Raw genomic sequence first — 18,226 nt, 5'->3', positions numbered from 1 at the left:
GTCTGAAAATACAGAACTGAATGAGAGAAGACTTTGTTATGCTAACTATATGTGTGACTCACTTGGTAGACCCCTAGATACCTTCAGGATCAGGGCTGGACACTAGAAAAATCAACCACATAATTAGAAGATTAGAACTTTGGGCCAGTCTGACCTCTTAGAAGGGAGAGGAGCCAGTGATTTAATTAGCCAAGCCTACGCATTAAAACTACTGCTATATAAACTCTGGACACTAAAGCTCAGTGACACTTCCTGGTTGGCGACCACCCTGATGCGTCAGGAAGGTAATACACCCTAACACTGTGAGGACAGAGCATGGAAGCTCCGTGTCTGGGACCCTTTCAGACCTTGCTCTATGCACATCTTCATTAGGCAGTTCCTCAGTTGTATTCTTAAGAAAACTGTAATATATGTTTAGCACTTTCTTGAGTTCTTTGAATCATTCTAGCAAGTTATCAATCCCAAGAAGGGTCATGGGAACCCTTGTATTTGTCCAGAAGTCAGAAGTGCTGGGGTCCTAGGGTCCCAGTGGAGGCTGGCATCTGAAGTGGAGCCAGTCTTGTGGAAGACTGAGCCCTTAACTTATGGGATCTAATGCTAACTCTGGATAGTTAGCATCATAATTGTATTGTAGTTCCCCAGGTGGGAGTAGAAACAGAAAAAAAAGGGTAGAGGAAAAACATGTATACTTGAGGTAGAGACCACTGGCTATTCCCCATATTCATGCCTTTTTTCACATAACAGAATTTTCCATTAGGCACATGTCCACCCATTTAAAAACTATATTTCTCATCCTCCCCTGCAAGTATGCATATATGACTAAATTCTAACCAACAAGATGTAGGCAGAAGTGTTACATATCTTTCCCTTCCCACTTTTATGATGTAATTGTTTACTTTCTCTATCCTAGCACTTTACCTCTAATAGCAGATAATAACTAATTTCTTTCTTGAGAGTGGCATCTGAGAGTCAAAATTTGACTATCTTATGAATATGTATTGTACTACATAGGGTGATTTAATACATTGATCAAAAAGATTGATAATTTTTGCCTAAAGTCCCAAGAATGTGTTGTGGCTGGTTGATAGAAGTAAGTCACAAGCCCTGGATTCTGTACAGAAGAGGTCAAAATGCACAGTCACTGTTTTCAAAAATATTTGCACAGACTGTGAAAGGTGCACCTGTAGGAAAAACTCCTCCATCAGGGCCACAGTCCACCGGTGGTGCAGTCTCCAGGATTTGGCTGGGTGGCTGATGTCTGCGGCGTGGAGAATCAGGGACATGGTTTTGGCTTTGTCAACCCTGTCAAATCAAGGACATGCTCAATTATCAGCACAAAGTAACCAATTAGGGTCTTTTCTGAGTCCAGGCTCATGGAACTTTAGCATGACAAAAGAAAATAAATTACCCTTCAGGCTGCTGCAAACTATTTCTTATATTTTTAATTTGCTGGAAGTGCCCCGACATGTCTGTAGACAAAACCATTTCAATCACTAGATTCCGAAGATCCCTGTGAAGTCATCAAAAGAAGAAAGGTTCATTTGGCCCTTTATTGTGCTCAAGCATAACATTTCCTTAGATACTACTAATTACATTTCACTTTTCTTAAGAGATATGAACATAAAACCTTTTTAAATATAAAGGAGCTCATAAGAGTCTGACATTATTTCACCCTTTAACTCTTGCAGCTTTAGGAAGTTGCTAGGAGAGTGATGGGTGAGTGACGCTCTTCAACTTCTCCCCCTAAAGAACTGATGTGTTCCCTCCACACACACACCACTCCCTCATTCATAATTCCTAAATACTGTTTTTCTATCTCAAAGGATCCTAAGCAACTTTAAAGAAAAATGATTCCAAGTGGAGTATTTCCTTTAATAAAACCACCACTATTTATTCAGTATTTACTCAGTCCAGGCAGTGTTCCAGGTATTTTTATATGAAGCAGTATTATTATTTCCCACCAGAGGAGAGTGAATTGTTAGCCAGTCACACAGGTTGCTAGTATAGCAGGGATAAGATTCAGCTGCTCCCAAAGTTGACACTTGGACTAAAAGCTTAAACAGAGAATCTCAACTCATCCATGTTTTAATTTGTGCTAAAATGTTACCAAGTTTATGCTAGCAAATAGATCTCTTGTAGCTTTTTAGAAGCAAGGTTGAATCTGAGGAAATATATTAGTACTCTAGATAAAAATAAAAAGTCTCTTGGACCTTAGGAAATACCTATAGATTTGTCTCCCTACTACTTTTGCCCTCTCCATATAGCCTGGCGGTGGTAGGTTTAAAATACTTGTACAATCAGATCTTGGCCTTCCTAGGCTGGAAACCCAACTGGGATATTGTTTACTGCAGAATAAAATGTAAGGCTGGATAAAGCGCCTCCTTCCCCCTACCTACTGGAGAGCTCAAACATTTAAAAATAATCATGGGAAGTTAGAGCTTGTTTTAAACCCTGAATTACCTATTTATTTATTTAACCACATCATTTTTTTCCTTTGGACATTTTCTTTTTACTTGATTTAAAGGGAAAAAAATCCTTTTATATTTGTATTTGAATGAAAACCTTTTCACTAAATGACTTTGAACAAGATCTTTATTAAATATATAAAGGCTTTTTTAAAGCAGACCAATAGATACCTTGGAGAAATGTGTACGATTTTCCTCTGCACCTGGGTCATCTTAGTATTTTTGTAAAGCTTTTTGCTCCAAATAGTTAATTCTTTCCTTTTTAAAAATGCTGAACTCCACATGTAGAAAAGTAATATATGAGGGATCATTATGACACAAATTTTGAACTTATGTAGGACCACATATTGGTACAATTGAGCCGAGTTCCATTCCAGAGAGCCTATAATTAGCTATCTTCAAGTACTTGTGTGGGAAGCTGTCTTATGGATGGGCTGTAATGCATATTGATGTTCAACAGGCCTCAAAAATAGTTCACCTCCAACTAACAGAGCCTGGCTATTAAACAAAGTCTTCTAGGTACTAATCCCTCCGAGTCATCCAGTCGACGAGAATTCTAAGTTTGTGGTATGAGATAGGCATTGACTTTCATCTGTTTCCTTCACTTATAAATCACATAACTTAACTTTTTCCTGAAATTAAATTTCCATTAGGTTTCCTCTGAAACTCACCTCCAGTCATCTTTGGATAAATTTATCAGGACATTCATTTCTTCTTCTTGCATAAGTCGATAAGCTGCACTGACATGGTGATTCTCAAGGACAGAGCGATCATTATACAAAATGGCAACATCTGACCTAAGAATTAAAAACAAAATACCAGTACAGGATTTCTTTAGACTTTATGAGTGCCTAATTAAAAATCCTCAAGTCACAAGACACCTCATCAGTAAAAATTCTATAATTGTACGCTTAAACTAATGGAAGGACTTAGTTTCCTTTTTCTATGATAATTTTTAAAAGTATACTATTTTTTTAAAGTAGTTTTAGGGTCACAGCAAAATTGAGCAGAAGGTAGGACTTGCCATATACTCCCCAGCCCCACACATGCATAACCTCCCCCATCTATCAAAATTCCCCACCAGAGTGGTACATTTATTACAATTGATGAACCTACCTTTATGCATCATTATCACTCAAAGTTCATAGCTCACACTGGGGTTTACTCTTAGAGTTGTACATTCTGTGGGTTTGGACAAGTGTATGACATGCATCCACCATTATACTATCATACAGAGCATTTTCACTGACCTAGAAATCCTGTGTATTCTGTCTATTCATCTCTCCCACTCCCTTAGCCCCCAGCAGCCATTGATCCTTTTGTTTCCTCCATAGTTATGCCTTTTCCAGAATGTGATGTAGTTGAAATCATACAAGAAGCCTTTTCAGACTGGCTTCTTGCACTTAGTAATATGCATGTTATGTTGCCTCCATGTCTTTTCATGGCTTGATAGCTCAATGCTTTGGAGCACTGAAGAATATTTCATTCTCTGGATGTATCAAAGTTTATTTAACCATTTACCTACTGAAGGATTTCTTGGTTGCTTCCAAATTTGGGCCATTATGAATAAATCTGCCATAAACATCATGTGCAGGTTTTTGTGTGAATATGTGTTCCACTCCTTTCAGTAAATATCAAGGAGTATGATTGCTGAAACAAATGGTAAGAGTGTATTTAGTTTTTTAAGAAACCACCAAACTATTTTTTTAAAGTTCATGTACCATTTTGTATTTCTAGCAGTGATGCATGACAGTTTCTATTGCTCCACATCTTCATCAGCACTTGGTATTGTCAATATTTCAGATTTGGGCCATTGTAATAGATACATAGTTATATCTTGTTGTTTTAATTTCCTGATGCAGTGTAAGTGGAGCATCTTTTTATATGGTAATATTCCCTTATATCTTGGTGAACTGTTGTTAAGGCACATTTTTAAATCAGGTCGCTTTTTTCTTATTGTTGAGTTTAAGAGTTCTTTGTATATTTTACACAACAATCCTTTATCAAATGTATCTTTTGCAAATATTTTCTCCCACTGTGTGGCTGGTTTTCTAATTCTTTTGATATTCTCTTTTACAGAGCATACGTTTTTAATTTTAATGAAGTCCAGGTTTTTCTTTCATGAATTGTACCTTTAATATTGTATCTCAAATCACTGCCCCACCTAAGATCATCTAGGTTTTCTCCTATATTATCTCTAGGAGTTTTATAGTTTTGCATTTTTCATTAAGTCTATTGTCTATTTTAACTTAGTTTTTGTGAAGAATATACAGCGTGTGTCTAGATTCACTTTCTTGCGTGTGTGGTCCACTAGTTCCAGCACCACTTGTTAAAGAGACTATCTTTGCTCCATTATATTGCCTCTGTTCCTTTACCAAAGATTAGTTGATTATATTTATGTGAAAATATTTTTGGGCTCTCTCTTCTTTTTCCATTTATCTATTTATTCCATTGCCAGTACCATACTGTCTTGATTATTAGCTTTATAATAAGTTCTGTCAATTCTCCAACTTTGTTTTTCTCTTTCTATAATGTGTTTGTTCTTCTGGGCTTTCTGGGTTTGCATTGAGAAAAATGGACATCTTGACAATATTGCATATTCCTATCCATGAACATTGAATATCTATTTCTTTGAATTCTCTCATCAGAGTTTTGTAGTTTTCCTCATATATCTTACATATATTTTGTTAGATTTATACTTATTTCATTTTTGTTCTTAATTTAATGATACTGTGATTTTAATTTCGAATTCAACTTGTTAATTGCTGATATATAAGAAAGTGACTGATTTGTGTATTAACCTCATACCCTGCAAATTTTCCCTGATTGCTTATTAGTTCTAGAAGTTTTTTGGTCAGTCCTTTCTGATTTTCTACATAGACTATCATATCATCTGCAGATAGGCAGTTTTATGTCTTTCTTCCAAGTCTCTATATCATTTGTTTCCTTCTCAAGAGTCTCATTGCATTAGTTAGAACTTGCACTGTGATGTTAAGAAAGCAGTAGTGACGGGGACATCTTTGCTTTGTTCCTGATCTTAGTGGAAAATTTCAAGTTTCTCACTACTAAGTGTGATGTTAGCTGTAGGTTTTTTTGTAGATATTCTTTATCAAGTTGAGGAAGTTCTCCTCTATTCCTGATTTACTGAATATTTTTATCATGAATGAGTGTTGGATTTTGTCAGATGTCTTTCTGCATCTTTACATAAGCACGTGTGGTTTTATTTTAGCCTGTTGGTATGCTGGATTACCTCAATTGATTTTTGAATGTTGAATCTGGGGATAAACCTCACTTGGTTGTGGTACTTAGTTTTCCTTTAATTATCTAGTTTAAATGTCTTTATGTCTTTTCTTTCAGTTTGTAATCCAGATACATGTGACCAATCTAGATACACCAATGATAAAAAAAAATTATCTAACATCTTCATTCAATTAGTGAATGAATCAATCTCTCTGTACCCATCCCAAAGAGTTGAATACCACCCCTATTCCCTTGGACCAAAATTACTTTTGGGTAGAGGGTGTAGGGGATGATGAAAATCATTTGGTTTATTTATAAATCTAGTTGTTTCCTCCTTTATAATATTGTAATTCAATTTTAGTATTATCAGTCTATTATTAAACTGGGAAAATATTTTTAACAAAATTTAAAATGGACATTGTATTTTTAAATGATGAATTCATCAAGGGAAGGTTCTTATTTTTCTGTTGTCTTTTTTTTCTTATCATTTGATCATCAAATAAATATTCCAGATTGCATTGTTGAACTTGGTATTCGAGCATGAAGTTTGCAATACCTCAAGTGTTCCCAGATTTGTATAATGCAGCCCTTGATTCTTCTTCCTCTATCCTTTAATTATGCCAGCTCATTTTGCAAGCATGGAATGGAAGCACAGCCACTGTGTTCAATGTATCAAAACGGTGAACCCATCCATATAAGTTGGCAAGTTGGAGGTAGGCAGCAGAAATAGCAAAAGGAAAAGTCAAGTTGAAACCTGTACAACTTTTCTTCTGTTTCCCCCAATACTCAGGCTCCCATCACTTTTCCTTTCTCCTGGTAGAAATATACTCTATCAGCATGAAAACTGCTTTACTAAGACTTAAAGTTGTAGACTTTTCAGTAGGTTGAGTCCAGGTTATAACCTAGCACTGACCTTACCACTTTGTAATTACCAAAGAGTAAAGCAACAACAAACAAAAGAAAAAAGTAAAGAAACCTGGCTTCTCTTGAAAGCAACCTATATGAAATGTGTACTTAATAATCTGCCAGCTAAATCAAACTTTGTTGTTATTATTATGGTAAATGACCAATCAGGCAGCAGAATAATTACTTCCTCTTTCGTTTCTACCAGTATCATAAAACTGGAAAACAAATGTAGTTAGCTAATAGCACATATCTCCAAATAGATTTTCTCTTGATATACTCAACAATGGCCTGAAAATTCCTCAGCCAATAATCATAGCTCAATACACAGAAAATTTAACTAGGAAGCACATATGCAATCCTTGTTTTAGAGAATAAAATACATCTTGCCCAAGTATCTCCCAAAGTTCAATCAGATCATAGGAAAAACTGCGATTTGCAAATCATGTATTATTTTATCATATGGCCTCAAATCTTGCCATGACAGCTTTGCCCAGTATTAGCACATAATTTGGCTCCAAGTATCACTGTCTGCTCCATTCAGCAACAAGTAAAGATGTATTTTTGAACCAGATTTAACCGTAACAAAGTATGTATGGTTTTGTCTCATAAATCCAACCAGATACTGAGAATATAGCCTGGTCTTATTTTTTGAGATAATCTTTGACTGCTAAGAACAGAACACGACTCTAAGCAACATTCAGTGTCCATGGTAACATGTAGCTTGCATTTTCTTTTCACAAAGAAGAAATTATTTCCATTATTTACACTTTCAAGGACTTCATGAATTATAATGTCCACATTGAACTCAAATCTAGCCTTGCATTATGTTCTAAATTATTTTTCAGTCATTTTGCATTATCCAGTAAATAGGTTTCCATATTAAAAAGAATTTTAAATCCAAGCAACCATGAATAATATAAAATACAATCAAATTATTGATATCAGTGATATAAGACCTTATTTCTCCTTGGACAAAATATGGAAGCAATAGAATTTTAAAAAGTACATTATATTGTTGCATTTGTGGTTTATTACAACATTTTTGTTCATATGATTTCCAAGTTGAAGAATTAATCTGTTACATAATTGATCTTGGTAGATAATATATAAGGAAATAAGTAGAATACTAGGCCTTTTCCCCCTTTTATATTCAGAATTTCTAAATAAAATTTTAAAAAATGATTCTTCTTCCTCCTCCTCCTCCACTACACTTTTCCTCCCCCTCATTCTCCTCTTCCTCGTCTTCCTTTTTTCCCATCTTCTCTGCAGGCCAAAGTATGATTACATTAGGATTCTTCATCTGGTTGTACGTGAATGGTCGAAGGAGAAAGCCGCGAGTGGCGCTCTAACACCGCTGCTGGGGGCGCCAGTCCATTCTGCCTTCGCTTTTCAAAGTAGGAAAAGCAGGAAGTAGTCAATGGTGACAGATCACTTCTGCAATTCCCAAAACTATTGTCCTCTACGAGGCCCAGCTCAGAAATGAGATATCTTTAATTAAATTTCCACTCATTACGGATTTGGTGGATGTAGATGAGCCTTTGATAAGCAAAAATGATTTGCACAGTCTGTCCTTCCTTTGAGGTTTAACACAAATGAAAACAACTCCCTATACTCTGCAAATATGTAGGTTAAAACACTCCTTGCCATTAAATCAGACTTCGAAGTCTGCCTTGTCCTTTCATGTTCTGCCAATCTGAGAGACTTTGGGGGTAGAAAGAATGTCTTCCCCAATATTTCCTTATTTGGCTTTTGACAATTCCTCTCTCTCCCTCAAGGGGCCATGACTTCTAAGCCTATCCCATTTCAGGAAATAAAAGATTGGAACTATCATGCACCTGTCTCTGGCCATGAGAGCACAGTTATATAAATAGACTGGATTGAGAGTGTCCCTCTTCTCAGATTCTCAGTCTTACCACTACCATCAGCTGACTACGTACAGATAGATAGGTCTTTTCATCTCTTGAAATCTTTTTTTTCTCTTAGATTGTGAGGCTTTGGCCAGATGATTGATAATGTAGGTCTCAGTCACTTTACTCACTCAAGGCTCCAAAAATAATTGGAATCTAATACTTTAATAAAATGTTTCTATGCTCCCCACAATGAAAAAATAATTTCCTATAGATGGAGAATCAGTTGTCAGAAATGTTGGTATTAAAAAACAAATAAACAGACCAAACAAAAAAGCTGCATATGAATGTTTATAGCAGCTTTATTCAGTGCCAAAATTTAGAAGTAATCAAGATACCCTTCTACAGGTGAACAAGGAAGCAAAGGTACATCCACACAATTAAATATTATTTGCCAGTGAAAACAAATGACCTATCAAGCCATGAAAAGACATAGAGGGAGCTTAACTGCATATTGCTAAGTGAAAGAAGCCAGTCTGAAAATGCTTCTTATTGAATATGATTTCAACTATATCACACTCTGGAAAAGGCAAAACTATGGAGACAATAAAACCATCCTTGACTGTTAGTGGTTAAGGGGGTGGGAAGGATGAACAGGGAGAACACAAAGGATTTCTAGGGCAGTGAAAATATTCTGTATGATATTATAATAGTGGATATACGTCACTATACATTTTTCAAACCCACAGAATGTACAACACAAAGAGTAAACCTTATTGTATATGTGGACTTAAGTAAATGTATCAGTATTGGTTCAGTTTTGATAAATGTACCATACCGATGAAAGATGTTAACAAGAGGGGAAACTGAGTGTGTGGGGGAAGGAGTATATGGGAACTCTGTATTTTCTGTTCTGTTTTTTTGTAAACCTAAAACTGCTCCAAGAAATAAAGTCCACTAATTACAACAAATGAACTAATAAGCAACAACTCAGTTTAGTTTTCCTTCAAAAAGAGTAGAGTTTCATAGTAGTTTCAGGAGACATCAACCTCTCAACTTTATTCTCATCTTAAGCATCTCTGATGAGTGAAAGAGTTACAGAAATTTCAGGATCCTAAGTATATAAAGGGAGTTGGATCATGATGGGTCCTAGACCAAATTCTTTCTTCCAGGGATTGAGATCTCTGTGCAACCAAAAAAAATGCTTAGAGCACCTTTCTATTATGGAATGAATTGTGTCCCCCCAAATTCATATGTCTAAGTTCTCACCCTTAGAACCTTCTAATGTACAGGATTTGAAGATAAGGCCTTAAAGAAGCAATTAAGGCTCAATGAGGTCCTAAGGGTGGGTACCTAATCCAAATTACTGCAGACACCAAGGGTCACACACAGAGAAAAGGGCCAGGTGATGACACAGAGGGCAGCCATCTGCAAGCCAAGGAGAGAGGCTTCAGCAGAACCCAAACCTACTGACACTTTGGTCTTGGACTTCTAGTCTCCAGAACTGTGAGAGAACCTCTGTCATTTAAACCACCCAAACGGTAGTATTTTGTGATAGTAGCACTAGAAGACTTGTATAATTCTACTCTGATATTTTGATTCTAATAACTGCCATTATCAACATTATTAAAAATATCTAATTTTCTGATTATTTTAAATTTAGCACTTTGTGCTACACTGGAAATAAGATTTCTTAGGTTTTGTTTTCATTTTTTCTAAGAAGTGCAATTGCATTACTTCAAAATACATAATGACACCAAACTTATGCCTTAAACAATATGTTGCAAGATTTGTTGCAGGGTGTCAATGTCTGGCTTTTATGATAGTTCAGAGTGTAGTTTTGGGTAGAAAGAGATTATTTCACACAGGTATGTATATGTAAGATACTTCATAAATAATAGTTGATTGATTTGAGTGTTTTACCTTAAGGAATTTTGCTAAAAGTCATTAAACCTATCGTCTTAGTAGACATTTTCATCATTATTCTTAAGTCCCCCTAAAAATAAATAATGTATTGAAAAATATATCTCAAGGTTTAACTTAGAGAAGTTAATACTTTATCAAACCTACCTTGTTTGAATATGAAAGTTGTTTGTGGTTCCTGTATGTTCATAATCATGGATGGCAGCAGCAAAGACCATTGCTAAAATTTCCAGTTCAGTGAGCCAGTGCTAGTAAGTTAAAGAAAGATTCCATCAGAATTAGAATGCAGAGGCCATGTTGTCTCTCTATGAAGAGGATTTTCAGTGTACCCAGTATAAGTAATCATATAAAAGTATAAAATCATTTTTATTGATTTTAATTACTTTTTTCTTCCTATTTCACCACCACTAATTGTGCATAACAGATGCTTCATGAGGTCAGTGATAGTTCAAGGCTCATAAGTTCAAAATATTGACATTATAATTTTTCCTTAAGAATAGGAAAAGGAGTAATTTTCTATGATTTAAAAGGTGAACCCTGACTGGATTTTTGAATTTACAGCCTAACTCATTTGTGTTCTCATGAAATCAATTACAGTTTAGTGATTTTTAACATATAGCTCATATACCATTAAAATATCTCAAGCTAAACTGTTGGAGAACACCCTACTATGAGAAAAATTTCCATCTAAGAGTTGAAAATATTGACTTTGCTCATAAGAGATAGTAAACTTAGCTTTTATATCTGAAGATTTGGAAGAGTTTCCAAGAATTTACCAAATCTGCTCTTCATGACATATATTCTATGACCGTGTAATTAAACTTAATAATAAAAGAATAAATACTTTCACATAAAATTCAGACTGTTTCATATACACTGATCTTTCTATTATGGTTGGTTTAACCAGATTTTTCTACTATTTTTACATCCACTCAGGTAATTCAATAGTTTGCTCATGGTTCACGTTTTGCAGAACACTTTTCCTGCTTTGTGCAATATGGTTATCACATGTGACTACTGAATTAAAAATAAATAAAATCAAAGAAAATTAAGTTCCCTTTCTCAGTCAAGGTAGCCACATTTCAACTGCTCAAAGTCCATGTTGCAAGTGGTTACCATATGGAAGACGGCAGATACAAAGCATTTCCATCATCACAGAAAGTTCTGTTGGCTAGCACTGCAAGTAGGTGGTACTTGATGGTAGGAACGGAGGATCCAATATGATATGGAGTTTACTCTTAGTGGTCTTATTCCATATCTTTGAAACAAATATGTTGCACAAAGCAATGGAAAAATATAAACTACATGCATATTTGATTTAAAAAATCACAGAATAAAGGTACAGTTGTAGGACAAATAGAATGCATATTTGGTGGCAGTGATCTTGGAAGATGGATGGACAAATATTGGTAGTGAAATGCGTGAGATTCTAAACAAAAAAAGCAAATGTAGAATACCACAGAAGCTTATGTGGAAGTTGAATTGCCAGTAGTATAATTGTGTTGGAGAGTCAAGTGAAGTGAGATGGAAAAGGCAGCACACAGTACGGTACGGGTTGGTAGACTACCTTGATTAGAGCTGATGAATTTGCACTGTGTAGAAAAGGCAAGAGGGAGCCATTTTAGGTCCGTAAGTCAAAAAAAGAAAGATGTGACAACCATTGAATCTCATAGCTGTCAAAGGCATGGTCTTATTAATCTTTGCTCCCTTCACATAACCTATCATGGTATTTGGCACATAGTAGGAACTTAATATTTGCCTGCTGACTTGACTTTCTCCAGTTTACATTAGGAGGAGGTAGTGAGAAGTAATGAAAAGAGACTGTAATTAGACAATTTGGTTTTAAATCTTGGTTAATCCTCAGGCAAAGAAGTTATTTACCCTCTCAGTCACAGTTTCCATGAAAATAGAATTTTAAGGTAAGTCTTCAGTTACTATATGCACTGTGCCTTTCACAAATCTTTTCATATAGTAAGATACAGAATAAATAGCACTTTATTGAACTTAGTACCTTACATACTTTGTATAAGGCATAGAATCTGGGAAATAATTGAAAGTTAACATATCTTTAGTGACTGCAATTCAAGAATAAGTGCGTCATAGTTTGGTGATTGAAGTAGAAATGATTTTTAGAACCAATAGGAGTTGATATAGCTATTTTTGCAGCTAGTTATAGCAATTTTGTGTTTCTAGTTCATTTAATTTTGAGTTATTAAAAGGAAGAAAATGATCTTATTAGTGGCCTGTATTATATGTTAAACTAGGGGCTGAGTCTCCAATCTCTCCACTGAGACTGTGGAATTAAACACCATGAGGTGAACAGCAACTGATGTTAGACCAGTTTTTGTACCCGCAGAAACCCATTATTTTATTACAGAACATTGTTTCTAGAAAAAAAAAATCACCTATTTTCTTAAGTATTTCCTAATGGTTATATTTAACATTTCCATAGTTTTGATTTTTCAGAAACCAAAATTCAATATCCACTATGAAAATATAGAATATGAAGCTGCAATTGTAAAAAAGTTAAATTAGGAGCAGAGATGGATTTTAATTACAGATTATCTCCTAACTATTTTAAATTATTATCTTCCTAGCTGTCAAACTGATTATATGTGTTCCCTGTTTTTTAGTCTCATTAATCACTGCCTCTCATAAACAGTACTTTCTCCATGAATCCTTCAAAGTTATTGCCACACTATAGCCTTAATAATCATTTACATTATAAAATAATTTGGGAAGATAAACACTGAACTTTCACACTTAATGGGAAAAGAGATGTATTTTGTATTAGAGTAAAATTTGGGGCTGATTTTTTGCTCAGTTGATGATTCATTTTATGCTGCTGTCAAATGAGAATTTTAACTCATAAAATAGATACTTAAATTTATGAATTCTGTAAATGATTCATGAAGACAAGCCAGAGAGAATAAGGCTGAATCATATCACTGTTCCAAACTAGAATGTGATCAGTACATAACATAGGTTCTTCTGATTACTAACGGGCAGAAATAAAGGATTAAAATGATGAGTCACGAGCAATGCAGACACTGTGCTTCATTAAAGTGCAGGTTGCATTTTGCTTAGAGAAATGCTCAGGAAGATGTAAGCTAAAATGGGCAGTGCTCCAGTGATGTTAGAGGGAGGTGTTGATGGCCATTAACAGCACATGCTATGAAGATGGGAAGAAAGGAGAAGGAACTTAATCAATTTGATATTTTAGTTAGATTATCTCAATTTTTACAATCATCGTATTTGCCATTTATTAGGAATATATTTTACGCCTATTTGGAGGATAACATAGCTGAATCCTAAAGAAGTGAATCCACCTGCCAAAGGGCACAAAGCTAAATGGCAGAGTAGGAATTCCACCTGAAATCTGTCTCATTCCAAAGTCTCTGTTCCTTTCACAGAGCACAGTATGTTTCCTTCTGTGGATGACAATACAACCCATTACTTGCAGCAGGCAATACATGGAACACAGTCTTCTAAGGCTTCAAAAGTAGAATTTCTAGATAATTTAACTAGATATATTGATGGGTAGAAGCTAATAGAGCTTTAAGACATGATATAAATTTTCATATCTGAATTATTTGGTGTGTGTGTGAGAGAGAAAGAGAGAGAAAGTGAAAGTACAGAGCTGGGAGAATTTCAGACTAGAAAATCATGACCTATTAGTTCCTAGTGTGTCTAAAGAGGCATAATTAACAACTTTTTAAGCTAAATTTTAGGGTTGGACACTGTTTTTCTCTACCCCATTGAATAAGCTGAGGTAGTCCACTATAGCTTATCTGGTATAGAAAGTGAATGTATTATAATAATATTAATATATAATGCAAATAAGCTCATACAATATTTAATATAAATGAATTAATTTTTAATTGATATTAGAGTATATGTTAATAGCTATTATGTTTCAGGAACTAGATTAGGTACTTCATATATATGATATCATTAACTCTCTGTGTCATCCTACAAGGCGGTCAGTATTAAGCACATATTAGTGACAGGGAACTAACGTAGAGGGTGAGCAAGTGAGGAAGTGGTAGAGCAGGTTTCAAACCTGTGTCTAACTGCCGTGAGAGCCCACACTCTTTCCATTCTGAACTGTGTTGTCTGGGAAGCGATTTTGTAAGAAGAGAATTTCCACATGGTTTATAAAATAGAGACATGGTGGCTTATTTTCTGGATATTGATTGGAGAAAAAATGAGTCATTCCAGAGTATTTCCAGGCTTAGTGGACTACAATTTCCAAAGGAAATAGATTTCAAGTTATCTCTTTCTTCTGCTATTAGTATTAGAGAAAACATTGTGCCGGAAGCCCTCAAATGCAAATGTTCCCTTGCCAAGGCTCTAGGATGATTTCCAAGTCAAGGAGATACTTGGCGGTGGCTTGGCAGCACTTGGTGAAATATCTGCTCTTTAGCATATGGATGGAGCTACCACATACCACTGTTGCAGTGGCACGGGGCTACAAGTACTTTGGGACAAAAGGAGAAAGAGGAGACATAGGGTGTCCTAGCATCTCCGTCCTTTGCACTGTCTGTTCCTAGGCCTGCAGTATCTCACAGGATGTTAATAAACTCAAGGACAGTGGCTTCATTACAATCCCTTTCAGGCACTGGTCCTCAGAACATTTTGCAGGTGACAGGCTGTGTTAGTCACCTGACAGCTAGGTGCTGCTATTGGTGCTTAATAAATGTCACAGTGACAGGACCATCCTGAAACAGCAGGGCATCAACTAATGAATAAAAGTAAGTGACCCAGTCTTCCTATCAAATCCAAGGGTTTTCAGCTAAATGAATATTTCTATAATGCTTTTTTTTGTTTGTTTTAAAAAACCAATACGTTTGTATATATGAAAATTAATGCTCACCTATCACTTTTTCCATCTAAAGGAAAGCTTGCTAAAATAAATTCCCCAAAACCATCAAGTTGGCAGTGTAACTTAATTTTGACAAAATAGTAAATTCATAATTCATTTTGCCCTTCCTCTTACCATCTACGGTAAAATTTCTCATTACTCCCTTACTTAAAATGTATTTTCCTGATCTCAGACAACATCATCTTCCACCAGACTATTTTTGTAATGGCCAACTAATGGATGAGTAAAGAGCCCACTGACACAGTTCTGCTAAAAGCTGGATAAAAAGAAACAGGTTTCCAAACCAAATCTGTTAAAGGAGAGTGAAGTTATGTTTATGATTGGTAAGTCACGATCCTCCCAGAAAGTGACTATGTGATCTTCACTAACTTTAACTTTCTATAAGTCATGCCAGAGTGGGCGAGATTTCCCCAGTCTTCCAGAGAAGTTGGAATGGCATTTCATAACCTGGAAGTTCCTTGCAAGTCTGAAGGTAAAGTCACATTGTAGATTGGAATTTCTCTATTTACCAATAATTTAGCATCCCTTATCTCTCCAATATCACCATGAGAGCAGAGGTTCTAAAGCTGAAACAGGACATTTTTATTTGGCTCCCTTTACATAGGTGGCAAAAAAAAAATGTACTTAAGCTGAAACATATTTTAAAGTGATGAAATCTTGGTTACCTCCTAGCTCAAAATGGCACGTATCTTTTTATTGCACTTTATAATTAAAGCAGATATTAATTATACTGAAGTAGGCCTTCGTTTTCCATTCCTTATTGTTCTGAGGAAATCTAATCAGCTCAGTTTTCATTTCAGAGTAACATTTAAATATTTCATTTTTCAGTTAACTTTTTCAAAGCCACAGAATCCATGAAAGAGGAAATGTCAAACAGTTTAAATGGAAACCATCTTAGACCAAGATAAGGCTTCAGAAAGGAAAACAAAGACTCTTCAACCAGGAAAATGTTAAAAGCAACTTTTTCAAGTGTAACAGCATTTACAGCTGTCAGGAGGTACTTTGCTTTTCACGCTAACTGCCATGCATATCAAACCAAGTAAAAGCAAAGAGTTCCAGAAACAGCTGTGACAATGAAGCCTTATTAGACCACAAGAGCTTTATATGAATGTGCGAGTGTGTGTGTGTGTGCGCATGTGCACACATGCTAGAACCAGGTTATAAAAAGGTTACATATACTACTTTTAAAAAGTTTACAATAGTTTAAAGCTTTATCTTTGAATATTTATGTTTCTACTTATTATTGGTAACCTCTTTCTCCCTCTAAATGACAAATCAGACTCCTGAAATGAATGATGAATAAACTTCAACCAAGGACCACATCCAGCCATGACTACATCTGGTCTACCCAATGGGCACATTTACACCTTAAATCAGTAATCCTCACATATACACCTAATATGGGGAAAAGTATGAAATTAACAACACATATAGTTGAACCATCTAGACAATCATAAGAGGGTCATGCCATTGCACTCATGCAGGTTTTTGAGATTCCTGCCTCCCCTCAAAGGGCTTAACTCCAAAGCAGGTTATAATACTCAATAAACTTTTCATAGAATGCATATTTCTATTGAATTGGTGGTGAGATTCCAAGAATCCTGTACTAAAAACACAGCTGAGTTCCCAGCCAGTTGCCATTATCAACTGCTAGCCATGTGAGTGAACTATCAGGGATGGCTCACCCAGTGATGTCCTCAGATGTCTTCAGACATAGTTGCTAGGTGTTCACAATCACATGAGAGACCCTAAGTGAGACTCTTCTAGCTGGGAACCTTCTAACCACAGAACCTTGAGAGATATTAATAAATTATTGTTTTAAGCCACTAAGATTTAGAGTAGTTTGCTTCAGAGCAACAGATAATTGGAACGTGGAGCAGGGGCAGGAGTGGAATTTGAACCCAGAGCATTGATGGATCTGTGACATTTTGGAGGCAAAGCAAGATAGAGGAGAATAGAAAATTTCATCAGATGAGACACTACTGGATTAATTATAGCAAATGGGTAATGTGTTTCAGAAAAAACACTATAGTGAGAAATGAAATAATGATGAAAATTTTCTGTATATAAACTTCGAAAATCATGTACCTGTGAAAAGTTTTCAAGGTCTTCAGGACAACATACTGTGGCCCTAGGGGTTTTGCTGGGAGGCAAGTTAGGAATACAGACTCTAGAGCAGAAAGATGAGGTCTTGAGGATATCTGGGCCCCAAAGAGTACCAGTTACAAATATCTGAGTGCTGATATTTGTATCTGTTAGCAACAGAAAGGGTATGGCTTCTGAAATCTAAACAGGTAGGCAATACTTAGTATGGGGTTTGGTGGAAACTTCTACACACATGCACTTTATGGCACTGCTTCAGCTTAGGCTGACACATGAGGAATCAAGAAGGCACAATGATTCAGGGATCTCACATGGCCTATATTTTTTTGAATCCATCTCAGTTAGGATTTTCAGAAGGAAGAGCTGGTCTTTCCCTTTCACCTTCTGGGAGTCATCCTAAACTCGGAGACATCACAGAAACTCCAGGCATTCTCAAAGTTCCTATCATTTCTTCATTGTTGTCCCAGAATTTATATTGCTAAATCATTTATTTACTCATCAATTGATTCACTCAGATGCAAAGAAGAGGAGAATTTGGAAAATTCACTTGAATAATTTCTAAAATACCTATAAGGATTTGATTGTGATTAGCAATGCAAGTAAAAGAGAAAAACCTGCTGAGTTCACCTTGGGAGAACATGATGACACAAGGGAAGGGCATTTAGCCAACTTTTATGCAAACCCTTTTCTCCAGGTCACCTTTTTTTTTTTTTTAGCTATGGGAAAAGGAATTTTCCAAACAAAAGTATTGTATAATCCAAAATTTGGAAATTTTATTTTGTGGTATATTTTCATTTGCCTCTGGGTATCTTATATCTTTTCTTTTCAATGAGTTAAAATACAATTTGAAAAATGTA

The 18,226-nt window shown here is 35.6% G+C and overlaps 1 protein-coding gene across 9 annotated transcripts in view; it reads right to left on the bottom strand.

Moving 5' to 3' along the window:
- The window catches only part of PDE1A (phosphodiesterase 1A), a 339,079-nt gene that overhangs the window by 53,495 nt on the left and 267,358 nt on the right, over positions 1-18,226 (bottom strand). For all 9 annotated transcript variants that reach the window (XM_073218588.1, XM_017660167.3, XM_073218587.1 and 6 more), the window contains 4 exons: positions 10,529-10,629; positions 3,137-3,262; positions 1,409-1,510; positions 1,182-1,302 (listed from right to left, as the gene is read on the bottom strand). In XM_073218588.1, coding sequence (XP_073074689.1) covers positions 1,182-1,302; positions 1,409-1,510; positions 3,137-3,262; positions 10,529-10,629 — 450 coding nt within the window. The remainder of the gene's footprint in view (positions 1-1,181; positions 1,303-1,408; positions 1,511-3,136; positions 3,263-10,528; positions 10,630-18,226) is intronic.

Source organism: Manis javanica, chromosome 12, assembly GCF_040802235.1.
Source record: "Manis javanica isolate MJ-LG chromosome 12, MJ_LKY, whole genome shotgun sequence".
NCBI classification, from domain to species: Eukaryota; Metazoa; Chordata; class Mammalia; order Pholidota; family Manidae; genus Manis; species Manis javanica.
This window is presented reverse-complemented; position numbering and strand designations above follow the sequence as displayed.